Consider the following 27492-nt stretch of genomic DNA (forward strand, 5'->3'; position numbering starts at 1 on the left):
TTGTGCCTGACTTTAAGCCACTTCAACTGCTGGATAGGCTCTTTCATGTCATCCAGTGTACCTTCGTTTACATTACAATATACATTAGGAATTACATTGAATATTACTTTGTAAAATAAACAGAGCTGAATGAGCTGTCCTCACTTAAACCTAGATAACCACCTCATGTCTTGTAATATGGGGGACAAATAGCAGGTACTGTATCACGATTTTCATGCTATCTAGTGGTGGGAGAATCGTTTGTACTTCATTTTCCTCAGTACTCGTTGTATTACGCCTTCTACTAAAAAGTAAACATTTTCTGTGCCGTACTTATGACACAGATAGAAAGTGGAAAAAGCAGGCCTTGTATTGTATCACTTTAGAATGATCAACGTTGAAGCCCATTGCAATTAAAAAAAATCCATTATGTTTATTTCATTGTTTTAAAATCACATTGCTTTTGCATTTAATGAACAACTGTTTGCTTTTTAAATAAAAAGATTCCAGAATTGTTTTGTTCTTATGTACTATGCTCAACAGCAGGGCGGCTCAACTCTAGTCCTCAAGACCCCCTAATGGGTCAGGTTTTAAGGATATCCCGCCTTCTGCACAGGTGGCGCAGTCGAAGATATCCTGAAAACCTGACCTGTTGGGGGATTTTGAGGTAAGTCTCTGGAGCAGCTGGCTGGTGACACGTATGAGCTGATATACCACTCTTGTGTAACCCTGTTATTGCTGATCTTTTGTTTGCTATATTGCTGACTTACTTCATAGTCATTGGGATTTTCCTTAGGGTTAGCCAGGTTTAAAAGTAGCATTGCCTTATTTTTCTCTCTCTAGATTGGTTCTGTATGATTACAACTGTGTCACTTACCTGAGACTATTTATATGATCACATCAGGATTTCCCGGTTAGCATTTAACTGGTTTTGATTGGACTACTGGTTGTAGCAGTGTACGCTTATGTGAACACATGTAACATTTTCAATTAGGGAAATCTAAAAAGAGGAACACTGTCTATGTAAGCACAACTTCGTGTTGTTCAGTTGTGTACATGATTTTAGTACAGACGGGAGGGAGATATGTTGTGGGATGGCATGAAGGGAAGTACCACAGGTTTCTTTTCTAAGGATCTGTGAGAACGCAACTGAGGAAGGGGCGCTCTGCCCCAAAACGTTGCCCCCCTTTCGCTTCATCACATTTATTCCGTCTTTGGCCGTTAGGCAGTTTATTCTCACTACCTTGTTTCCTCTTGTTTTTTCCCTCCCCCCCTACCTCCCTCCCCTCCCATCACACCACTTTTTGGCTTGTGTATATATAGATTTTCCCTAGGATAGTGATAGCATCCTTTCTATTGTATATCCTATATTGTGTATTTAATTTCAATACAATTTATATATTTTGGTATATTACAGTGTTTTTCGTGTTATTCACATGGAGTGCTGGGGACTTTACCTCTGCTTTAAAGGACTGATAAATAGTTAATTGTAATACTATGCTGGGTTGGCTTTACCATAAATGAGGTAAAAATACTGCCCATACGGTCAAAATATTGACTTTAAAGCTGTTATTTTTTCTAAATGTGTATATATTTTGCAACCATGCAAGTGTACAAATGGACTGCTATATAAAATATAAATGTATATGTTTTGCAGATGATTCAGCTGCAGAGAGCTTTAACGGGAATGAAACCTTGGGACACATTTCTAATGCTTCAGGGGGAACTCACGGCAGGGAGGCGGCTGAAACAAATAGCAATGAAAAAGCAACTTTGGAGCAAGACGAACAGCCCCTGAATCTGAGTGACTGTCCTCTCTCAACACCGCTAAATTCTGAATTCCGAATTGATGATCACAGCAGTAATGGGAAGACCAAATACAAAAATCTCTTAATCAGCGACATCAAGATGGAGCGAGAAGCAAGAGAAAACGGAAGCAAGGTAAGCTGCGTTCTCCTACTTATACTGTATGTGATCTTTTGCAGAAGCCTGTTTTGTTTTCCGAGAGCCACAGCCATGATCAGATGGGAATCTTCCCCAGTTGTTCCTGACATTAGGGGGGACTTGTTGTGCAACAGCTATCTTTGTCGGAGTGGGTTCAATGTATATGAATATGCACTGGAGTGCCTGCTTTAGTGTTTCTCCTGCATGACCAGTGCCAGTTGTTACTAACTACAGTAGCTCAGCATATGTGGAGTGTACATAATTATGTGATGGGTTTCTCATATCTGACAACTCTCTGGTGCCACGGACGTGCCAGGTAGAGATGGGCAAATTTATTTGACGAATTTGGATCCACAGCGCATCGGCCGGTTCCTTTGGTCCGCGGATTTCAGCGGATCAGTGTCAAAAAGGGCGATTTGCGTTTTGTGACTTATTATTATTATTACCAATACACAACCTGTGGACAAATTCGTAGAATCCAATCCTCGGCTTCAGCAATTCATTGGCAGATTGCTGAGTCCTCAGATTGGATTCTACAAATCCATCCACGGATTGTATCCAATGTCAGATTTTGATGAATCCGCACGGATTTAAACCAACCAAATCTATCCCCGGATTTTCACAGAGAAACGGATTTTGGGGGTAACATCAGCAAAATTCTGGGTAACGGATTTGGGCAGATTCGTCCATCCCTAATGCCTGCATGAGATACTATCATCCCATGCTTTAGTGCAGCATTTCTCAACCTTCTCCTTGGCACATCCCTGCCAGGTTACATATTGTTGATAACTACCAATGACACATTCGCTTATAAGATAAGTGCATACATGTGTAACCCATATTCCCCCCCCCCCCTAGACTCATCTGGCATATCTAGGGTGTCAGAGGGCGGATTACATGTACTTAGTGGTGCGTACCTGTGTGGAACAGGAGGGCCTGAGTCTCCCGAGGTGGTGTGGGGGATCACAGGGCCAGGCTTCTGGGGTAGTAGCCTCCATGCTTTCAGTGGTGCAGCGCCTCCATCCTCTATACTCCCAGGGATGTGGGATAGGACCTGTATAGAAGAGTGAACCCTGGTCCCAGGGTGGATGCTCCAGAATCACACAACAGTCTTGATATAAAAGTATTGTCTGTCTTTATTTGTCGGATCCACGCCTCCAAATGTACTGGCGACAAGCAGCCACAACACCAACAGCAATGTCCCGCTTATCACTCGACCCTTCTCCCTGTACAGGTCTTTCCTCCTCTCCTTCCCTCCAAGTTTATCCTCTGGCAGAATAGTCTGGGCTGGGGCGTCAATACCCCGCTGCCCACCTCAGAGGTTATCCTCTGGATGGGGGATGGATTCGCCCCATCACCCCAGCATTGGGGTGAGGGGCATTGATCCACCAGGTCTATGGTGCTATCAGCTCTTCTACTCAAGGTGGCTGAGTCTCTCCTCTCCTTTGCATGCTCCAAGCTCAGACTCTGCTTCAGCACACTCTAGAACTAACTCTCAGACTCACAGGAGCAGCCCACTAAATAGAGACAGCTCTGCCTATCATGATGTCAGCAGACCCCTCCCCGGTGTCTCTGCCTGCACACCGGGTCAGGAGGCCTACCCCCACCAATCAAGTCAGGGCTTGAAGCGGGGAAAACCCATGATAACTACTGGTGCCTGCCTTTAACAGGACTTACCACAGTGGGAAGGAGATAGGTATAGCCTGTGCTGTTTACAGGGGGCTACACTCTCCCTCTGGTGGAATCCAATGGTCCCCACTTGGACCTAGGTCTAGCAGCACCATCCTGTGGCGAACAACCTGGGAAACAGCACATATATGGCATGGTCATCATACATTGCATATGAGGTAGCTTAATAATACAACCGGGTACTCCCAACATGGAGAACCCTACAAATAATGTTTTGGATCGGGCTTTCTTACTCTCCGCCCATTATGATCCGTGATGGTCACATAGAAAGATTGCACCGACCCATGCTCCGGTCGATACATCACGCTGTGCATGTATATGCACCTCCCTATGCTCCAGATCCTAACCAGCTCGCTTATTTTATCCTCATTATGATAACCCCCCTGACCGAACTTGGTCCGAAGATATTCCTGCACAGCCTCTCTGAGCCAGCTATCCCGATTCTCTTCTATCTCCCTCATGATGGGCTCAGGCACATAAGGGTACTCATACCCATGCGACTGCCTATACCTAGCCACTATGGCTCTGTCGGCACGGCTCAATTTAGTGAGTTTGCGGTGCCCTGCCCTGCTCGGCAGTACCGAAAACTCTGGCTCTTCCGGAGCAACTTCGTCATATAGAATACTGGGGCCCTTGGGTTTAATGAGTTTCTGCTTGATCTCCCTGAACCTATGATCTATCTCATCCTCCACCTCCTGCGGAGTAAAAGCACCTGTTGCCCACCAATGGTCTACGATATTATTCTTAATGAGCAGGAACCGTGTACGGTCCATTCCGGCATGGTACCCAGTAAATAAAGGCGCCCACCATTTGTCACGGTGCTCGTATTCTGTAGACCGACTAGTGTGCTCTACCTCAGATTCTGCCTGCGAGGAAACACCAGACGTCCCCGCCTCCGTAGAGCGTGAGCAATCCCTCCTCCCTTTGGCATTAAAGTACCTGGTAGGGTTCATTTTTTGAACCACCTCCGGAACAGGCCCAGACTCTGCTGGAGTATGTGACCCTCGGGCTCTCCCTCTAGCGCTAGGAGAAAACGGCACAGGGTTAGACACAGGTATCACACGGTCATAAGGTATTTCCCCATCCGACCCCTCATCGCTCAACTCCCAATCCCGCAAGTCCTTGGAATACTTCGGGTATTTGTTTAATTTATCCCCGCTAGGTCCCGGTGGCAATACTCGTGACGGGGCAGGGGCAGTGGCCGGGGCGATGGAGCTATGGGCTGGGGCAGGGGCAACGTTCATGTCATTGTCCAGCAAGCGGGTAATGCCGCGACCAAGGGACCCTTTCTTGGGTGCGTTCTCTGCCATGTGTCGCGCCTCTCTCGATGGACCTGGGCTCTTCAGGGTGGCCATTGCAGCGGCCATGGCTACTGTCCATGAGTAGAACAGCGCTTCCGGACCTCGTTTTCCGGTGGAACCGGAAAAGACGTCATCAGCTGGGCCCTTAGAATCTCCCTCTGCTCCATGGTCACGCACCGGAAGTGCGTCGAAGACCGGCATGGGCGTTGGCGGTGAATCCGGTTCACGGACGGACAAGTAGGCCGCAAGCCTCTCCTTCTCGTCCTCCGCGGTCGCTGCTGTCGCCTGGCGGGAGTAAGGGGGTGGTGGAGTCTCCTTACCGCTCCGCTGCTGCGTGATTTTCTTGGGATCCTCCGGGGTCGTCTCGGTCTCCGTTTCCGCCGCACTGGGAGTCACCAAGGCCGTGGGACTCTTACGGGCCTCCGGCCGCACCAGCGCTCGCCGTCGGAAGGTTTCCGGACTTGTCTGCTCCCTCTTGATACCTTTGGGGTGGTTCGCCGGTAGGCGCATCGCCACCGATGGAGCTCCAACCTCTTCCTCCGAGGATATCAGGATCGGTTCCTCTGCTAGGGAGTCACCGGGTTCTTCGGCGATACAACCAGTGGGTATAGGTACAAAGCAGTCTCGCTCCGGTACCTCCACTGCGGTCGCGCTCTGTCGACAGCTCGCTCGGTTCTGTAGAGGGCTGGGCCTTGGTTCCTCCCGCTTGGGTGTAACGGGGAACCAGGGCAGTCTTGTCTTTAGCTTCCACAACCTCCGTCAATGTTCCCGGAGAGGTACCCCGCAGGATCTCGAGCAAAGGCCACGGCTCGTTCGGCCAAAGATAAAACGTGCCACATTGAGGGCATCGCGCCTTGGTGCTTGGTACCGCGCCCGGTATCCCGCAGTGAACGCACAAACACCGGAGGTATTCGTGTTCAGCTACCTCCACTACCAGTAAGCCTCCTGGTAGTTGGTAAATAGTAGTGCTCATCTCCAACATGATTAGTTCAGGGGTTTAACAGTTCAGGGGTTCAGCTCCTTGCTCCTCGAATGCCAGACAGAAGTGAAGCTCTTCGCTCTCGCTTCCTGTCCCTCCCTTTGCTGAGGACGCTCCTGATTGGCTCTCCTTGTGCCTCCTCCCTCTGGTGGAATCCAGAGGCGGGGCCCTCCTTATTTCAGTGTGATGCGACTTGGTTTGTTGACCAGTCACAGCACAGGGGGTTGGGCTTTCGGCTTTCGCGCCGCTCCTCTTGCAGGGAATCTGGGTTTGGCGCCAAACCCCTGCACATTTCCCGCCACATTTCTCGCACAGTTCTTTTGCACAACTCACGTGCTCGCTCCAGGACTGGTGGGAAACGCCATTTTAGATCGGCTGCGAACTGCTGGGCCGTTGATGGCGCGTTTGTCGCCATTTTAGATTGTCCTTCGCTCCGCGGAGCCCATGTAGGGACGGCAGCCATCTTCGATGCGCCCACCACATGTAATCGTGTACTACTCTCGGTGTCTAGGGTGCGATCTGCTCCTAGACCCGAATGGATCTCCTGGACACTTCCTACTTCTCTCCTTATGCTTTATGTGGTACCCACTAATATGAGGTGGCATACCCCAGGCTCAGCAGAACTCCTTCTGTGTGTGTACTGTGCTCGATGTTCGTTCCGTCAAGTGCTCTGTAGTGCGTTCTGTGGGTGCTAGCTAGTGTACCGGGCATCTCCCTAAGTACGGGCGTCTCCTACTTTTGGCAATTGCACCCTACGTTCCTCAGCACTTGACCGGAGAGTGCACATCACTCTTTCTGTTCTGCCTTGCTGTAAGCCTGTCCTGTTTTCTCTCAGCAGAGCCTCCAAATGTAACCCATATTCCCCCCCCTAGACTCATCTGGCATATCTAGGGTGTCTGAGGGCGGATTACATGTTCTTAGTGGTGCGTACCTGTGTGGAACAGGAGGGCCTGAGTCTCCCGCGGTGGTGTGGGGGATCACAGGGCCAGGCTTCTGGGGTAGTAGCCTCCATGCTTTAGTGGTGCAGCACCTCCATCCTCTATGGGGATGTGGGATAGGACCTGTATAGAAGAGTGAACCCTGGTCCCAGGGTGGATGCTCCAGAATCACACAACAGTCTTGATATAAAAGTATTGTCTCTCTTTATTTGTCGGATCCACGCCTCCAAATTTAGTGGCGACAAGCAGCCACAACAACAACAGCAATGTCCCGCTTATCACTCGACCCTTCTCCCTGTACAGGTCTTTCCTCCTCTCCTTCCCTCCAAGTTTATCCTCTGGCAGAATGGTCTGGGCTGGGGCGTCAATACCCCGCTGCCCACCTCAGAGGTTATCCTCTGGGTGGGGGATGGATTCTCCCCATCACCCCAGCATTGGGGTGAGGGGCATTGATCCACCGGGTCTATGGTGCTATCAGCTCTTCTACTCAAGGTGGCTGAGTCTCTCCTCTCCTTTGCATGCTCCAAGCTCAGACTCTGCTTCAGCACACTCTAGAACTAACTCTCAGACTCACAGGAGCAGCCCACTAAATAGAGACAGCTCCGCCTATCATGATGTCAGCAGACCCCTCCCCAGTCTCTCTGCCTGCACACCGGGCCAGGAGGCCTACCTCCACCAATCAAGTCAGGGCTTGAAGCGGGGAAAACCCATGATCACTACTGGTGCCTGCCTTTAACAGGACTTACCACAGTAGGAAGGAGATAGGTATAGCCTGTGCTGTTTACAGGGGGCTACACATGAGTACTTGGTTATTCATAAAATAAGGACCGACTAGTGTTGCTTAGGCTAGGCTTGAGAAACGCTGTCTTGGGGTCATGATGCAGGATCTTCTGTTAGCAACAAAGAAAATTAGTTAATCTGAATTCGCTTTGCAAAGTATTAGCTTGTTGTATACTGTTGTAATGGACAACACGATTGCTCTTCATAGGTATAGTTGTACACACGTTTTCTAGACATTACAGGTCTCATATACATGTATGAGACTTTTGAGGTCTTCTGTTGAACTACTTCTATTTAGAACACTGATGGTGGTAAAAAAAAGTTAAGGAAGCCACCACAAATCTACACCAATCCAAAAACAATACAGCTATAGTAATAATGCACTTTAAAAATCATAAAACATGAACAGTGAATATCTGGACTGCTCGGCGCTATATATATATATATATATATATATATATATATATATATATATATATATATATATATACACACACAAAAAAGACAAGAAGCTCCATAGCATAATATTGTAAAATGGGGCATTTATTATAACATGGAGTAGTCTGTAAGACAGGTACTCCATAGGGGGTAAAAACACATTTGATTGAGACAATCTGTAAAACGCTGCGTGTGGATAGGCGGATGCTGTGTTAATAACACTTAGCCCATAGAACTGGATACCAGGGCCTCTGAAGAGTACTCATCTGCTTGTGGATATAGCTGGAAATGGGTGCTCAAATCATTTGGTACAATGAGCTCCTCTATGACTCCACAGCATAATCCAGACTGCGTCTCTGCCGAAATCCCTGCTAGCTGCTTCAATATTGCCTGCTTCAGTGCTGCCATCCGCATGGACACACAGCTTCCTGGTTCCGCGTCTGCAGCTCCGCCTCCAAACAAAGTGTCACTGCGCACGTGCGTCACCACATCCAACGCGTTTCGTCACCGCTGTGAATTTCTCAAGGATACGCACGTGCGTAGTGACGCGTTGTTTGATCAGGCGAGATCACCTTAGAAGCTTGCAGCCTCCATAAAGACTGGTTTCCTGATACTGGACATTTCATCACATCACTGTGATTGGTTTGACACCTTTTTCACTATTTTGTTTTCACTTTTTTATACCATTGATTACATTTTTCACATTTGCACAGTTTCACATATTTATTAGTTGTTTATCACATCACTTCGTAAGGAGTTAAGACTGTCTTGGATCTGCCCATATTTAAAGCTGTAATAGCTAGCTGATGATTATCAAGAAGAATTTACCTAATAGCTACAGTATTCATGGTAATCTTGATTATAATGCTACAATATCAGACTATTATGGTAATATCCAAGATTTCCTTAAATATTATGCACCACAGAGAGACAATTAAAACACCACAAATTTAAAAAAACGATATTGTCTACCAGAGTATAAATATTCACACAATTGGAACATAATAATAAACAACATGATTATGCCCATTAATAGATCGTTAGAAATAGCTAAATACCATACGAAGAAAGATATATTTCAAATGCATCCAATGATATGTCTATATTGCACAGAGCTTGCAAACAAAGATCACAACAGAAGAATAATATTAACAGCCTACAATGGATGGAAACACGAGATATCTTTTGAATTACAATACATACTATAATTGAATTAATTTACCTACTAATGTTGTGCTGTGTCCTTCCTTCAGACTTTTGGTTTGGATGATATAGTTACATAGTTACATTACATAGTTACATAGTAGATAAGATTGAAAAAAGATCTACGTCCATCAAGTTCAATGTGGCGATGAAAGGGTTAATCAGGCCATTAATAAAGGCATTATACCCGGCTGATTAACCCTAAATCGCATGGGGAGTGAAGGGGTTAAATGTATGTGCATCACACTGATGTGTTTGCCCCTACACCATCTTTCTTGTCCCAATTTTGCAGTCCATTACCTGACTGTAGTAATAGCAATGTATGCGAATTGGGCCAATTGTATTTCAGACACAAGGAGCAAGCTAGCACTCTAATTTTTTGGAGTGCAGCTAGCTAAGGATGTACTAAGCCCATACATATTGTTTGGTGTCCCCCACACATACAGAAAGTGTGTGTGTATATATATATATAGCTGCTTCAGTACATCCTTAGCAAGCTGCACTCCAAAAATTAGAGTGCTAGCTTGCTCCTTGTGTATATATATAAACTGTTTTAGTTATGTTTTAAAAGGTACCGGCAGGAAGCTTTTCCTGTGCCCAGCAATGAATGTATTAACATGCATATATGTTAAGAGTAAATGAGCTGAGGGTCTTTCATCTCCTCACTTCAAAGAGCCCCCTGCGAATTGAATGCCTCAATGTCTATGAGAAATCCGAAGTTGAAAAGCCTCAGAGAGCCAAGGTGTTAGAGTGGCCAGGATATCCCTGAGTACCAGATCCTGCTACACAGTATGGGGCAGTCACACTTGGTAGCCAAGTTTTTTTTTAACAAATCTATTGTATCTGCCATCACAGTCTCCATGGGTAATGAATTCCACATGTTAACTGCCCTTACTGTAAAGAACCCTTTCCATTGTTGTTGGTGAAATCTCCTTTCCTCCAACATAAAGGGATGCCCCTGAGTTCTTTGTACTGCCCTGGAGATGAATAGTTTATTTGAAAGCTCCTTGTACTGTTCCCGAATGTATTTGTATATAGTTATCATATCCGCTCTGAGACACCTCTTTTCTAATGTAAATCTAATTTAGCTAGCCTCTCCTCATCCCCTTTATTGATTTGGTGGCTCTTCTCTGTGCTCTCTCTAGTTCCAGAATGTCTTTTCTAAGGAGTGGTGCCCAAAATTGTACTCTATATTCAAGGTGTGGTCTTGCTAATGCTTTATAAATGCTGCATAAATATGTTTATTTCCCTTCCATTGCCCATTTAATGCAAGATAAGATCTTGTTTGCCTTTGCAGCTACTGCATGACTTTGGGCACTATTGCTAAGCCTGCTGTCTACAAGCACTCCTAAATCCTTCTCCATCAAGGATTCTCCCAATTTATCCCCATTTAATTTGTAAGTTGCCAGTTTATTCTTGCATCCCAAATGCATAACCTTACATTTATATGTATTAAATCTCATCTGCCATTTACCTGCCCACGTTTCCAGTCTCTCCAAATCCTTCTGGAGAGAAATTACATCCTGCTCCGATTCTACTACCTTACACAATTTAGTATCATCAGCAAAGATGGAGACTTTGCTCTTGATGCCAACCTCAAGGTCATTAATAAACAAGTTAAAAAGTAGGGGTCCCAGTACCGATCCCTGAGGTACTCCACTCACGACTTTAGCCCAACCTGAAAAAGTTCAAATTATGACAACCCTCTGTTGTCTATCCTTCAACTAATTTTCAATCCAGGTGCATACATTATTACTGAGTTCAATTTGCTTTATTTTGTACACAAACCTCTTGTGTGGAACTGTTATACTGAGCCACTAATTGAGCCAGCTGTGCTGAAGTAGGGATATGCTGAAAACTTGGCCTGTTTGCGGCCCTCGAGGACTGGAGTTGTGCAGGCCTGCTTTACAAAATCTAAGTAGACCACATCAACTGCATTCTCCTGGTCTAAATTCCTACTTACCTCCTCACATACTGTAAACAAATAAGGTTAGTTTGGCATGATCTATGCTTTATAAGTCCATGCTGACTATTACTAATGATTTTGTTTTCCATTAGGTATTCCTGAATATTATCCCGTATTAAACCTTCAAGTAGTTCCCCCACTATTGAAGTCAGGCTTACAGGTCTGTAATTCCGCGGTTGTGATCTACAGTACTGCACCGACACACTTTATTCGAGCAAATACCCGGTATGTACCTGGCAGATACCTGGAATGCGCCGCTCCTCACCTGTGACAAGCCCCGTTGCATTTGCCTTCCCAGCCTGGGTTCATGCCTGGCTGATGGGCGGCTGATCTGTTAAATGATGATGATTAGGATTTAATAGGCTGCAATGCTTCGCGTGTCTACCAGATGGCATAAATTCATGAATTGTAATGCAGTGTATATATATATACTGTGCAGTATTGCAGCCAGCGGGAATAAAATGCTTCAATCCCTGCCTGAAAAATAACTCAATGTACTCGGGCAGAAAACAGTCACAAACCTCAATACACCCGGGTATACCCGAATTCGTGGGACTAGCCAAGCTCGAATAAAGTGTGTCGCCAGTGTAGCTCCCTTTTTAAATATAGGCACCACATCTGCTTTACATCAATCTTGTGGTACTGAGCATGTGGAAATGGAGTCCGTAAATATTAAATATAATGGTTTGGCTATTACTGAACTTAACTCCTTGAGAACTCTTATATGTATACCATCGGGGCATGGTGCCTTATTAACTTTAATTTTTTTCAAGCCGCTTACAGTATGAACTTCTTCCTCAGTTAACCAATTGTTCATTAATATGGAGGTTGTGGCTTCCTCCTGCGGCACTACTATTGAAATTGATTCTTCCCCGGTAAACAGAGGCAAGAATTTGTTTAATACCTCTGCTTATTCCTTATCTCCAATAATCTGTCTGCCCATCTCACACTGAAAGGGTCCTATATTTTCTTTTCTCATTTTTTTGTTATTAAGGTACTTAGAGAACTTTTAAGAGTTGATCTTACTTTCTATTGCAATCCTTTTTTCATTATCCATTTTTGCTAATTTGATTGCCCTTTTGCAATTTTTGTTACATTCCTTATAATTCTGATACAATGTCTCCATCCCTCTGACTTAAAGAATCTAAACGCCTTCCTCTTCTTGTCCATTTCCTACCCTACCTGTTTATTTAGTCACATTGGTTTTGACTTATTTCTTTTATACTTATTACCCAAGGGTATACACTGATAAGTGTGCTTTTCTAACAATGTTTTAAACACTGCCCATTTATCTTCTACATTTTTCCCTGAAAAAACATCATCCCAATGTATTACTTGTAGATTAGACCTCAGTTTATAAAAATCTGCTTTTCTAAAGTTTAAGGTCTTTGTTGAACCAAAGTAATCTGTTTTCTGATAATTTATTTCAAATGAGACCAGGTTATGATCACTGTTTCCCAAATGTTCCAGGACTTGAATATTTGTTATTACTTCTTCATTGTTTGATATTACCAAATCCAGTATTGCCCCTCTCCTGGTTAGTTCCTCAATTATTTGGGTCATATAATTGTCTTTAAGCACCCCCAAAAACCTGTTTCCTTTTGTTGTAATGCAAATCTCATTGCCCCAGCCTATGTCTGGATAATTAAAATCACCCATTATGCAAACATGACCTAGTTTTGATGCCTTCTCCATTTGCAAATGTATTTTAGCTTCCTCAATGTAACAGATATTTGGTGGTTTATAGCCTATCCCTACAAACATTTTTTTTATAGTTTTACCTCCACTGCTAATTTCTATCCACAAGGTCTCTACATTTTCATAATTCCCTTCATAGACATCATCCCTTATAATAGGTTTTAGATCCGGTTTAACATATAAACATCCTCCACCTCCTCTTCTATTTATTCGATCCTTCCGACTGCGCAGTCATGAGTTTCATCCCACCATGTTTCAGTAATGACTACTGATATAGAGAGAGAGAGAGATCAATCTCAAACTACTGTAAGAAAGAATCCCTCTGAAGCACTCAAGTATAATAAGTATCACATTGTAAGGAATCGGGGAACACGTCCTTTACAGCGTGTTCCCTCCTTACCTGCTTCTTCACAGCCCTCTGCGCTGGTTGCTGATCGTGCGCGCATCCCCGCTCTGTTTACAGGGCGTGCGTGCACGCACAGCTCTTCTACCCATGCCACGGAGCCTAGCTCCGCCCCCCGGGGGGCGGCGCCCGCCATCCGAGTGTGCCGCGGAGCGTCCGGTGCGCTCTCTCTACTGCCTGCAGTCTCCCTGGAGCAGCCCCCACCCGCCAAAGAGGTAAACGGGGGTCGGGACTACATCATCAGTTTAGTCCATGGTCCTAGTAAGTAATTTGTATAACCAGGTACTAAATATCTCCTTAAAGCTTTTGCTGAAAAAAATGATTTTTTAATTCTTTATTGCTGGAGCCAAAAACTACAGCTGCTGCTGCTACCTCCTACCCCTGCTCTTAGATGTAGGCATTACAGTTGTGTGGAATATTACAGTGCATTATACTGTACAGTAGCACAATGGTTGGCAACCTATGACCGAAGGATACTTGGAAAGGCTCTGTGTATTGGAACTATTCATTTTTTTTCAACCATTCTGTGAAAATACTTCGCTGATTTCAGAATAGTGAAATATGGAAACATTAACACACTTATACTTTTGTCCTCTTATCACACTGCCAATTTTAGCTTAATCATTCCTTTTCATAAAAAAAAAATTTTCAATCTATATTCAACATTTTATCAATTCTGTTTTCTGTCCGTTTATGTTTTTCAGCAAAGGCTTTCAAAACCAAAACATATTCAGTCATATTAGTTGCACTTTTTGCTCTGTCTCATTCAGCGCTTAGGTCCAAACTTACTAAACTCCATAAAGCCATTTAACCTCAGTTACTGTCATGTTAAAGGTAAAGCTGTACTCACTAAAGATAGTAACATAACATACAAAAAGCCTAGCATTATATAGGGTGCACGTTAGGGAAAATGAGATACAAATGATATACAAATAGAGCCGTTATCATAAGAATACCACACTCACAAAACTCAGTTAATGTTAATAACGTTATACATAAAATAACGTTATACATAAAATAACGTTATACCTAAACCTGGAGTTACACACATCCAGACACTAAAATATGATAATAGCACTATTTTAGTGTCCGGTGGGACTAACGCCAGATTGAGGTATTATTTTAATAAAATGACGTTAATCCTATTATAATGAGCTCTAGTACAATCTGAATTTTTTTTTGCATTAAATTTGTTTTCGGAGTGCGCTATAAAACTAAAATAATATTTGTTACGGATTTAAGTATATGTATATATGTAAACGTGTTTTATGTGTTTGTGACTCTGGGCCTAAGTTTTTGTTCCAGATTTACTACAGTGCGAAAATGAGGGCCCAGATCCACAAAGCTCTGTTAAAGAAGCAGCTCCTCCTGCTTGGTTTTTTCTTTTTTTTACCCCCCATTTATTTTGCACGTGGGAAACAAAATGGCTGCCAAATCTCAAGCCAGTAGGAAGCTGCAACATTGTCGGTTTTTACTTCCTCTTAGATGGTCATTTATATCCCTGTTAAAAACCAGGAAGTACTACCTATAATGTCACAAGTAAGTATCTTAGGAATTAGGGGTCTCTCAAACTGAAAATAGTGCAGTTCTGCTGTGAAGGACCCTCCAATTCCAATCCTGTAAATAAAATGGAGGTTAGTTAGGGTGGTCCGTCTTTAAGTGACTTAACGAGACATTAACCTAACTGAACGTCACTTCAAGACTCACCGCATATCTTCAAAGGTGAATAACACAACATTAAGTTCATGTTTTCTCTTGTAAAGAGCATTGCGTTAACTACAGTATAATGGCAGTTAGTGATAATTACATGCCAAAGCTATGCAAATGAGAGTTACCCTAACATTGCATGTCCAGAGAAAGACTAATTTAGTAGAGTGCCTCTCAAAAACACCCTCTGTAAAACACAGGGAAACACGCCTGTGAACACATCTGAGGTACTTGAAAAATATGCTAATTTAAATCAATTAAATAAATTTTCATATTCAAAGTTATTTCCCCTCCCCCCCCCCCCCCCAGATATTTCAGGTGTGTTTACAGGAATATCTCCATGTGTTGTATGAGTGTTTTGGGAGGTATATGAGTCATTGGGCAATCTACAAAATTAGTCTCTCTCTCCTCTTCAGCAAAAGCCCTTTTCAGAGTCCTGGACAGGGCACACATACTGTAGGATTGACATAATTAATGTCACATTATTGGAAGATAACACAGTGTTATGCTTTAGTCATGTGATATTAAGCCTATGCTAAAGAGATGTAGAGCGGCTGTTATTTTTGCATATAGTCAGCTGTCAGAATATGCGGTAACCTCTGGGGAAATAATATCCATTACTATTTTAAGTAATTTCACGTTATGAGCCCTGATTACAGAGCTTTGTGGATCCAGCCCTAAGATTTACCATGAAATTGACCTACTACCCAAGAGTCTGGTATGGTGTTATGTTTGACACATTACCATACCACGGAGAAAACTCTCTTTTCTCCACTGCCTTCTGAATAAGAGCTGTTAGACTAGTCATTTCTCATTTTAATGGTATATAAATGAAATGTGGTTAAAATGAAGAAATAAAATATAGTTTATATAGCTATTTATACAGTATAAACATTATATATATTTATGGTTTCTAGAATATTCTGCTTATTAATATTATTTGTCATTCTGACAGCTTTGCTAGTGTTGCTTGGTCCTCTACCAAATATGTAAATTGAAACTTTGTGACGTGCAGTCTTTGCTTATTATTCTGACTGGTGGTTACACATCTTCTTGGATGGGCCTTTTCATTACTATTCTTCAATTTTTTCCCTGGTTGTCCTCCCCTCTAGAGGGGAATATTATCATTTGAAACCACAATCCTGCTCACTGATCACACACCATATTGAGTATATGGTGTTCCTTCATTTATCATCCATCTTCTCTACTAGCCAAAATGGCCTCTGCCAATGTCATTTGTCTTATTCATAGTCACCCTTCCACTGACAGGTACGGTGTTTCTCTTGAGAATGCTATAAATAGAAGAAACAAATAGCTGCTGTAACCGGAAACCGTAAGATTTAGATAGCTGTTCCTGTGAACACTATGAAGGGGGAAAAAGCAAGCTTTCTTTCATGTACAGTATCAAATATTTCTAGAGGCAACTTGACTGTCCATTACTTCCACCATACGTAAAATGAGTACTATATCAGCTGTATATGTGTCCTAATACCTTGTAACCTTATAAGATGTACATTTAGTACCATTTTGAATAAAGCATCTAACGAGGAAACAGAAATTATTATTGGTAATTCAAAATTATGTGGGTTTAAGATGAGGTCCACACTTAAACTGATGGCTGGAACATTGGACTATTTTGGAAACACGGACCAATTTGCCTTGATCCTTCAGTTAAGTGTAAACATAATTTCCTCTGTAACCCCCCTTTGGAATTACTAGGGCTTTTAGGGGTTAACTGTGAGGCATCACACAGAGTAATGCCCCTTCCGTATCACATAGTGCTGGGGTGACTCAGCAGAAGTTAAGCCCTGTCCCTTCTGCCTGGAGAGATTGACATCATGCTAGTCTATACATAAAAGTGGAAGGCTTCTGGGAAGCAGATTTCAGGAGGATTAGAAGAGGAGAAATCTCATTGTGGATAGTTATATAAGCCCCTATGTATGTGTAGCCCCGAGGTAAAATCACACTTTCTGGCCCCCCTCCGCGAGTGCCGTGTGGTAGCGGGTGCCGCCGGAGGCTGCGACGGACCCTCCGGCACTTCGCAAGGGTGGGGGTCAGTGCAGGGAGCAGAGCGTTGCTTTGAGGCGCAGGCCGGTTGCCGGGGACGCGATCGGGCCATCGCTAAGGCCGCGATTGCGTTGCCACCGGCCCGGCGGCTTGTGCCGAGGGCGCCGCCATTGCGCGTTAGTTCGCGCATGCGCAGTAGTCAGCCAGCGCAGGGAAGGCCCCAGGGAGATCGCGCGAGAGTAGGACAGGGGAGGAAAGGATTGAGGCGGCCATTAGGGGTTCGCGCATGCGCAGGGCAAGTGCGCACGCGGCCCCAATGCTTAGACAGCCTCCTGGGAACTACAACTCCCAGGAGGCATAGGGAGACAGAGGTCAGGTGCTCCATTGCGGCCAATAGGGCTGGAGGAAGCTCAGCCCGGGAATATAGATACATTTCCCGGGCTTTGCACAGGCAGTCAGGAAGAGGCAGAGGAAGGAGTAGGAAGGGTGTAGGGAGCGAGTGGCTCCTGCACCAGGTAAGGGTTCTCCTTAGGTCCCCAGGCAGGCCCCAATTCCCTGTTAGGGCAGGGAGTAACTGAAGAGGGACGGCCCTAGATAAGGAGGTCACCCTTAGGTGTGAAAGGTGCAGGTTTGGCAGTGCCACAGCGGGTAGTGCTGTGCGCACTGGCAAATAGGCACAGAGTGCGAGCAGTGGGTATTTGCTGCGGGTTCCAGTGGATGGTGTGTGTATCGTTCTGTGTGTTGTTGCTGCATGTGCTGGGAGCAGTGTGTGCAGCGTGTGCGAACGTCTGCAGGCTGACGGTGAGAGCTGTGTGTCTGCTGCAGGCGCTTTAGGAGTAGCTAGTTGTTAGGGAGGATTAGGGACGTGGGTAGCTAGGGGAGTGGGGCAGGTTATTACTCCGCAGGCCCTAGGAGTTTTCCCCAAGCCACCCCAGGTTGCGGTTCATCAGGGACAGGCCCTAGGTTAGGGTTCCTGTCACGTTAGGGTTAGTTAGGAAGAGATAGGGATAGCGGCGGTTGCTGTTCCCGTGATTCGGTTGCTGTTGCTGAGCGCCGGTTGTGTTCCCGTGAAGCGGTGGGACCCTCGTTGGGGTCCTGGAAAAGTACCTGGATAGGATCAGACGGATGCATCGCACGTCTGACCCTTTGAGAAGAGTGTTGCAGGCCCGAGCATCGGAGTGCTCGGAAGGTATTCCAATATATGTGCACCAACAGGCCTAATAGATTAATTAGTGACTGCGCAGTCACCCACGACCTCCGTAGGAGTACGGGACATTGGGTGTGGGGGATTACAGGACACTGGGTGGGAACACCAGACATTGGGCATAAGGTGCTCCCGTATTGCATAAGGTTATGTCGTGTTATGGTTCTATGTTATCAAGTAAAGTGTTAGTATCATATATGTGTTGTTGTTGTATTTCTTACCCAGGGCTATCTTTCATAACGGGGATCCTGGGTAAGTGGAGGCGCTGCACCAGGTAAATGGTAAGGGTTTCCCCAGGCTCCCAGCTAGCGGAGGCTCAGATCTCCTGGAGCCACAGGTGTTATACAGTTACCAGTAGTCCCTTAGAAGAGGTGTGCCGCAGGGAAAGGGACCGGTTAGACCACAGGGGCCAATGTGAGATTGGGTGGGTCAGGCCGGTTCACAAAAAGGGCTACATTTGGAGGCGCTGCTGAGATATCAGACCTGGGGTGCCCTGTATGTTTTTTTTCTAAATTGTGTCCTATTTTTGTTCCACCATGTGGGTGCTCTCAAAGCAGGAGGTCTACGCATGGGCCTTGAAAGTGAACGTGACTCCTAACCGCGTGGTTGCCGTGGGGGCAGTCCCGGCTGGCGTGCCCTTGTTAGATGTCCAGGCGCAGGTTCGGAAGCTCCCTGGACTAGCGGGTACGTGGGTCAGAGGGCGAAGGTATGATGACACCTGCCAATGGAGTACTGTCCTGATATATGTAGGCCAGACCCTAAGCGAGGAAGATGGCCCTAAATTCTTAAATCTGCCCGGGGGTCCGACCGATGGGTGCCCCTTTATCTACCCTGACTTGGCAGTATCTGCCTGCACCGAGAGCCCTATTGACATTGACAGTGAGCCCCACCTAAAATGGCGGCTCCCGCCAAATCACCATGGCACGTGTGCGGCTGACTGCCAGCCTGCACAGAAGAATGTTGCAAACCCCTGCCCAGGACTGGCGGGAAAACCAGAGCCCCGCCCCCACACTGTGAGTGACTCAGTACCGAGCTCGCAACATTCCCCAAAAGACTGTGCTGCTCCTCCTCTAGAGTCCACCAGGGGGAGGGAGTGTCGTGAGCAGAAATCAGCCATTTCTGATCCCCCTAAGGAAAGCAAGGGATGCCGAGAAAAACACCCTTGGCTGTATAGAATCGTACGGGCCCCCCATTTAGTCTTGCCAATGGTGGTGTGCCCGTGTGCATTAAGAGACTGGAAGGTGACGGGTGGCTGGACGGACGGGTCCCCTGAGTTAACCGTCGCCCTCACGATGACAGTGGTAGATGGGGAAGAATGCCTGCACGGCCATCTGAATGAATGTGAGTGTCCTGTTGGTGAACTGACCAGAGGGCCCGAGTGTCCTGACTGTGCGGCGCAGTTCCTGTAACCCAAACTGCCGCAGCCTACTGAGCTGCCAGTGGGGGAGGACACTGTAGCAGAAATGGATTGTTCTTCCCCTGAGAAGGAAGAGCAGGAACCTCTGATGGCGGAACCTGCGGAGAAAGATGCGCCTGATGGTGCTACCAAGGTGGGTGAAGCCGCTACTAATTCTTCCACTTCGGCGATGGAGGTGGTGGAGGGGCCGTGTGCCCAAATGGACTTTCTAGACGCTGAGCCGGAGCCGCTGAAGGCGGAGCTCCAGATGTCGGTTCCAGACCCGGTTCCCGAGCAGGAACGACTGATGCCAGAACCACAGATTCCGGAGGCCCAGGGTAAGGTGTTTGTACCCCCGCCCATGTGTGGTGATTACAGCGACCAACCGAGCGTGGTGATGCGCCTGCCGGCGGACCACTCCAGTGAGGTCACCGAGCCCACCACTTCCACTGATGCAGACCATGAGATGGGCCCGTGTGCCCTGCAACGGCCAGTCCGGCCTACCACCGAGGTACCAGCGGTCCCAGGCTTGGGATCAGTACCTGCTGACAATGATAGGGGTAAGTTGACTGCCCCACGGGTGTCGGGTGTGAGCTCCCCGGTGATCGTGGAGCCTGGTGACTCCAAAGGTAGGGTCACCCGGGCGATGGGCTCACCCCGTCATCGCGTCCTGGTGGAGGTGTCTTCCCCAGAAGATCTCTGCAGATCATGGAACGAATCCGACCTCATCAAGGTATCCGGTGTAACGGACCAGAGCGACACTTACTCTTGTGCGAGGAGTCTCCAAGCGGGCCTACCCGAAGAAGTTGTGCTGTCCAGAGAAGGTGTCACCGTTAAAGGGATGGTTGGAGTGGACAAAGACTGTGTTGAGACTGCTCTGGTAGTTGTGGCCTCTCCCAGGTGCGCGATGGAGCGTTATGTTCGCCATGTGGTGGACCGAGGCAAGAGACTGAACCTCCCTGTCTCCCGTGAGACGAAACCGGAGGGTCCGGCAAGGGTCAATACCCCGGACCCCTTACTATTTTTTCTGCGAGAGGGAGAAGGTGGGTTGGTGCAAGGGACAGGTCTTGAGCTCCAAAAGACTCACAGGAGTCAAGGTGGGATACCCTCACCCAATCAGTTAGGGGCACTCCACTCTGAGACTGGCAAATAGGCACAGAGTGCGAGCAGTGGGTATTTGCTGCGGGTTCCAGTGGATGGTGTGTGTATCGTTCTGTGTGTTGTTGCTGCATGTGCTGGGAGCAGTGTGTGCAGCGTGTGCGAACGTCTGCAGGCTGACGGTGAGAGCTGTGTGTCTGCTGCAGGCGCTTTAGGAGTAGCTAGTTGTTAGGGAGGATTAGGGACGTGGGTAGCTAGGGGAGTGGGGCAGGTTATTACTCCGCAGGCCCTAGGAGTTTTCCCCAAGCCACCCCAGGTTGCGGTTCATCAGGGACAGGCCCTAGGTTAGGGTTCCTGTCACGTTAGGGTTAGTTAGGAAGAGATAGGGATAGCGGCGGTTGCTGTTCCCGTGATTTGGTTGCTGTTGCTGAGCGCCGGTTGTGTTCCCGTGAAGCGGTGGGACCCTCGTTGGGGTCCTGGAAAAGTACCTGGATAGGATCAGACGGATGCATCGCACGTCTGACCCTTTGAGAAGAGTGTTGCAGGCCCGAGCATCGGAGTGCTCGGAAGGTATTCCAATATATGTGCACCAACAGGCCTAATAGATTAATTAGTGACTGCGCAGTCACCCACGACCTCCGTAGGAGTACGGGACATTGGGTGTGGGGGATTACAGGACACTGGGTGGGAACACCAGACATTGGGCATAAGGTGCTCCCGTATTGCATAAGGTTATGTCGTGTTATGGTTCTATGTTATCAAGTAAAGTGTTAGTATCATATATGTGTTGTTGTTGTATTTCTTACCCAAGGCTATCTTTCATAACGGGGATCCTGGGTAAGTGGAGGCGCTGCACCAGGTAAATGGTAAGGGTTTCCCCAGGCTCCCAGCTAGCGGAGGCTCAGATCTCCTGGAGCCACAGGTGTTATACAGTTACCAGTAGTCCCTTAGAAGAGGTGTGCCGCAGGGAAAGGGACCGGTTAGACCACAGGGGCCAATGTGAGATTGGGTGGGTCAGGCCGGTTCACAAAAAGGGCTACATATGGAATAGGGTCAGCATCCCCTTTAATGCTTTCAGTTATGGAAAGTACCCTGTTTATATAGCGTCCATCAATGTCTTGCATTACTCTCAAGATATGCAGAGAGACAGACTATGCCCAGAGGAAACTCTCCAAGCAGTATTCCCTAAGCATAGCTGGACCAGCCCCATGGAGGGTCCGTCGCTGGCTCTCACCCAGAAGACTACGTAGTGGCAGGCTGCCCTGATATGGGGAGGCTGATCAATGCGGGAATGGTGCTAGGCCCGTTGGGGGCCCCGTGGATGTGGAGCACTACCAGCGCTGTAGAGCAGAGGGACTCTATAGGTAGCCTAGTAAATTTCAAGCCTCAGCATCTTCCTAGTGGGCTGAGATGGGGCCAGCTAGGGAAACGGTGCAAACATCATATCCCAAGGACACTCAACTGGAAATAAAAGATGACCTCTATATATTACAGTAAATGTGAGACTGTGCCTACAATATAATAAAGCTTATGTTTGAATGAATACAGTTTCTGGCGCCCATCCTTGCTTACCAACGCCCAGCCGGCACCCTATCGAAGGTAGTGCATCCTGAACAGCCGTAACACAGACACTAATGTAAATTCCTTAAGAGCCGGGCAGAGTGGGTTGAGCAATTGAGCAATTTTGAATTAAAAAAGATAATAGTTATTTTACTTGTGTTCTGTACCCGGTATAGATGAATACAAGTTCTGGACACGCCTTCAAAACATATATAGATCTGTGGAACACTTACCCAAAGTTAATCAATGTATTTGTTAAAGTCCATCAGACAATCAGGCACTGACACTATTGATACAAAAAAGCTTGTTACAGTAGTTCATTATCAAAATAATAATGCACGAATACCATTAGCATTGTGTAGCCCAATAAGAAAGCTACTTTTTTTTACAATTTTGTTATAAATATACTTTTAGAATTGATAGTGAAAATGTGTTATTTAAACTGCTGCTTTTACTACACAATCATTTATTTTAGAACTCAAATGCATTGTAATCATGCTGGGAATAACGAAAATTATACTTCCAAAGTCATAAATCAGGTCTGAGATCTATTAGTTTAAAACAATAAAGAAAATGATGACTATAATGAAAAGGTAAGAATAAAATGACCCGTTGAATGGATTGCAGGCATCAGAGATATTTCTATCTCCTCAATACCATTTCACAGCTTGCTAATATGTCAATTCCGACAGCTCATATAAATATATCTCATTAGTTCATTTAAGATGTCCATAAATTCAAGTACCCATTCACAGAGTCAAGATTGCACAAACATCATTATAAACCCCACAGCTTGAGCCAGCCCCCTCTGGCTGTATAAAATCTCAATAACCTGATTAATTGTGCTAAAAGCTGCTTGAGAAGAAAATAGTCTTTTAGTGTGAACAGTTTCTACAAAAAAAGATGATCTATTTTGGCTTAATGGATTGTGTTGTTACTAGAAACAGTGCATTATTATTACTGGTTTTAGTGTTGTTATTTTTGCAATACTGTTGTTTTACCATTATTATTTGAAATGTAAATTGTATCATGAGGCAATTATCTGAACAAACACCCCATACAATAACCAATATCCCATGAACAATCTTCTAGGTAACCTTATATTTAGTTTTATTCACAGCAGCTGCTGGTGATGAAAATGAATATTGTACAGTGAACAGTGATGTTAAAGATCACTTGATTGGCTCCACAAATCCCCGCCTAATTGGAACAACTGAAGATATACTGTATGCAGGACATACTGAAATACTTTTTCCCAGTCTGACATCTTGGATTTCTGTTGTGTCAGACATTATCAGTAACTAATAGGAACACTTGTACCTTGCTTTTGAAGTTCCTCTTTTCACTGTTAACATACTAGAGATTATAAATCAATTAGAACGCTCTACTCGTTACTAGGAATCCAAAATTATTTTTAGGGCTTTCATTTATTAAGGATAAGGAATTTAAAGGGTTGTTTTTCTCTAGTGGTACTCACAATACCTGTAAAATGGGAAATACTCATTTTTATTCAGTGGAGTGTCCCTGAAATGACGATTTTACAATATGTATAAAGTAAAACGAAAGAGTGGGTAGTAAGAGACAGAGTAGAATCTCACTGTTAACAAGTTATGTTCATTGCCATATGGAATTTATGCATGGACAATTGATTAGGGGAATGAGGTTATCCAAGATTCTCTTAGCTTTGAATAAGAAATGGAATTTGGTCCATTTTTCATCTTCAGCACAAAAGTATTTTGATTCCTGTAATAATGACAGTAAATGCAACGGAGCCTCAAAAGCATGCACATATTTTTAATACTTAACTTTCATGTCTGTTCAAGGGGCATTGAGACAGCTTGTTACCTGTCTCACATTCCTGTGCAGTGTTTTTACAGTACTTTCTCCTTTTTCTACTACTGTACTTACCAAAGAAATCAATATCCATATCTGGATCATAGTTATTTTGCTAATTACTGTACTGTACTGAATGTGTTTTGGTGGGGGGGGGGGGGGGTGGAGGAGGGTATTGATTTAAATGTAGGCCATGTTTTATTTTTGTACATAAACAGAAAACCTAGTACCAGAGCACTCAATCACTAATTGTGTTGTGGATTAATCTAAAATTATCTTTAATGTCATCAACGAATATAAAATAATGGGTGTTAAAATAAAACAGTACTGACAGTGACTGTGATCGAGTTATCAGTGCTATATAAGCTCTGATGATCAAAATTAATCTTGATTATAGTTGACTATTTCTAGTCATCAATAAGTACTCAGAATAGGCCCAACCTAATTGGTTGTTAAAAGGGACACGTAAATATACCCCTTATGGTGGTCCTGCTAATAAACTAACCTAGAGACCATGTAATATATAGCCTTGTGAATTGTTAGTCAGTCAGTGGGTACATCTAATGTAAATCAGTAGATAGAGTGGTGTAGTAAGAAACCCTCATAAAACCATGTGGTAAAGAAACCACTTATGCATCCATAGATCCTAAATATTTGTCACTGGAGGTGACCAGTAGAGGTAAGGTGAGGTAACACTAAGATGTGAAGGTGTGGTATTAAAATGCCCAGAACAAGTAAATATCTTGGGTGATATCCAAACACCTAAATGGGACTCGTACTCAGTCAACCTCTCTGGACAGATGCTGCTAGATGTGAATAATGCTATTTATTGGCACTAATAATAAACAAGCTGGCAATCAGAATCTATGTGGGTTAAGTAGCAATACAAAACAAAAAATATTGACGCTCTTCGGATATGTAGAACATATATAGGTCAGGGGTGCATACGGGAATAATATACATATAATAAAGGGGAAAGGGTTAAAGAGTAACCCAAAAGAAATCCTATTTGCACTCCCTAACACTAATGAATGGCTAGGAAGAATTCAATCCTTGGGAGAATCCCATTCACCATTTAGTAAATATTTACTAAATGGTGAATGGGATTCTCCCAAGGATTGGGTTAAGTAGCAACCCTGATAATATGGGAGCAATCTGAGTGCCGTGAGGTAGATGATGAGATTAATTATACCCCTATGTGAACGGCTTGAGTACACAGTTAGTAAATCCACAAAGTGCTAAACATGCACACGAACAGGTTAAATGTGCGTCTGAGCGTGTCCCTTGAGAACTCTAGTTACTGGCGAAATGAGCTCAGGGCTGGTATTTAAATAGTCAGATGTGCCCTGAGATAGCTTGTTAAGGTAAATTGAGTCACCTCCAGTGACAAATATTTAGGATCTATATTTCTTCCTCATGTGCATTGTACAATTGAAAAAGAAAGGAACCTACAATCCCTTATGTTTCCCTAAAAGGTATAACACCCTACATCAATTAGATTGTAAACTCCTCGGAGCAGGGACTCCTCTTCTGAAATGTTACTTTTATGACTGAAGCACTTATTCCCATGATCTGTTATTTGTATTATTTGTTATTTATAGGATTGTCACGTGTATTACTACTGTGAAGTAGTACTGTAAAGTACTACAGGATGTACACTAATGGTCAGTGTTCGACAAACCTATACATTTGCACGCCCCGGGCGAGTGGATTTAACATCGTGGCGAGCTCCTATTGGCCCAGGCATCACACGTTTGGTACTAGGTGGCGAGTAGATTTTTTTGTTGGGCGAGTAGATTTTTTGGTGATTTGTCGACCACTGCTAATGGTGCTATATAAATAAAGACATACATACAACAACAACTGTACATTTCTTCAGGACCAATTCAGCTACTCTCTTCCATCTATACTGTACCTACAGTAATTTTGTGCATGATAATATCCTGGTATCCTTTGCAGCTACTGCCCAATATTGAGCACTATTGATAAGCCTTCTGTCTACAAGCACTAATTGAGATGGAATAATTTACACTGATTGAGATGGATTAATTGGCACTGTGACTGCATCTAATAAAAGTTTAAAGTGCATATCTAAAAAAAAAAAACAACTCTGCTGAATATTTTTTAGGTCTTTACTCACTAAGCTGTGAGATTGCAGGAAAACTAGAAGACAACGACCCTTTTTCCTGTGTTTGCGTTTTGAGTAGAAGACCTAGTGGAATCCTAATGTATTTGTCAGTCCTTTTATGGAAGGGTTTACCAGCAAAACATGTTTGGAAAAAGAAACCTAATACATTGGGGGAAGATATTCTTTCTCCTATAAGACACTTTCTAGGCAAATGTTCAAATTTATGTAAAATATGACCATAACAGCAAAAAAAGTTAAAAAGTGTAGAAACAATACTGATGCTGATGTATTTCTTTTTATTCTCAGTCTCCAGCACATAGCTACTCCAGCTATGACTCCGGCAAAAATGAAAGTGTAGGAGGTTGTGGTGAAGACCTGTCTTTAAATCGAGGAGATGAGGATGAGGATGACCATGATGACCATGACGATGTTGAGAAAGCTACCGAATCTGATGGAGTGGAAGCAGAACGTCTGAAAGCTTTTAATGTAAGGGCTTCTTCTGTTTATTGACCCTGGTGTATTGTAAAGTATGAATATATTAATATAAAGAAAACATAGAAGTAAATATAGGTAACACATACTTCAAAGTCATTGATAGTAAGTAAGCTAAAACACTTCATGAGATGATACTACCGATGCCTACAAAACACACACTGTTAAACCCTTGTCTCTTTAGTCTAAATCTTGAGAAGAAAAAAAACGGCATATACAGATATGCACATATTACTTAGAATGTAATATACTGTACAAATAAACTTTGGTATTACACCCTCAGCTATAAAACTGTTCCAACGCTACAGCCACATTATAAATCCATCTTGCAATATAAAGACTAAATGGGAATATGTCTTACTTGATTAAAATAGCAACTTGAAGTTGTGAAGATTGGGTAGAACCTGTTAACGTTTAATCAGTGAGGTCTATGTATCAAGGCAATTCTGGTGCTAAATTGATGCTACTTGGATTAATTTCCTATTTGCTTTTGTTACCATTAATGGAAGTTACATTCTGAAGTGTGTTAATACCAATCAGTCACTAACACACAAACTCCTATTCAAGTCAATGGGAGTTTCCGTGCATTAATGCCTGATCAGCACTATTACACTTTAGAGCATAACCCTCCAATGAGTCTAGGCATGCTAGTCTATTTCACTCCATGTGAGTCGGCATTTTGAGGGTGTCAATAGGACAGGGGTGGCGAACTACAGTCCTCAGGGGTTACCAACAGGTCAGGTTTTACG

General features: G+C 44.5%; 1 protein-coding gene across 4 annotated transcripts in view; it reads left to right on the forward strand.

Moving 5' to 3' along the window:
* NOL4 (nucleolar protein 4) overlaps positions 1-27492 on the forward strand; it is a 399454-nt gene that overhangs the window by 274841 nt on the left and 97121 nt on the right. For all 4 annotated transcript variants that reach the window (XM_075584592.1, XM_075584591.1, XM_075584593.1 and 1 more), the window contains 2 exons: positions 1637-1920; positions 26558-26737. In XM_075584592.1, coding sequence (XP_075440707.1) covers positions 1637-1920; positions 26558-26737 — 464 coding nt within the window. The remainder of the gene's footprint in view (positions 1-1636; positions 1921-26557; positions 26738-27492) is intronic.

This window comes from Ascaphus truei, chromosome 2 (assembly GCF_040206685.1).
Source record: "Ascaphus truei isolate aAscTru1 chromosome 2, aAscTru1.hap1, whole genome shotgun sequence".
In the NCBI taxonomy this organism is placed as follows: Eukaryota; Metazoa; Chordata; class Amphibia; order Anura; family Ascaphidae; genus Ascaphus; species Ascaphus truei.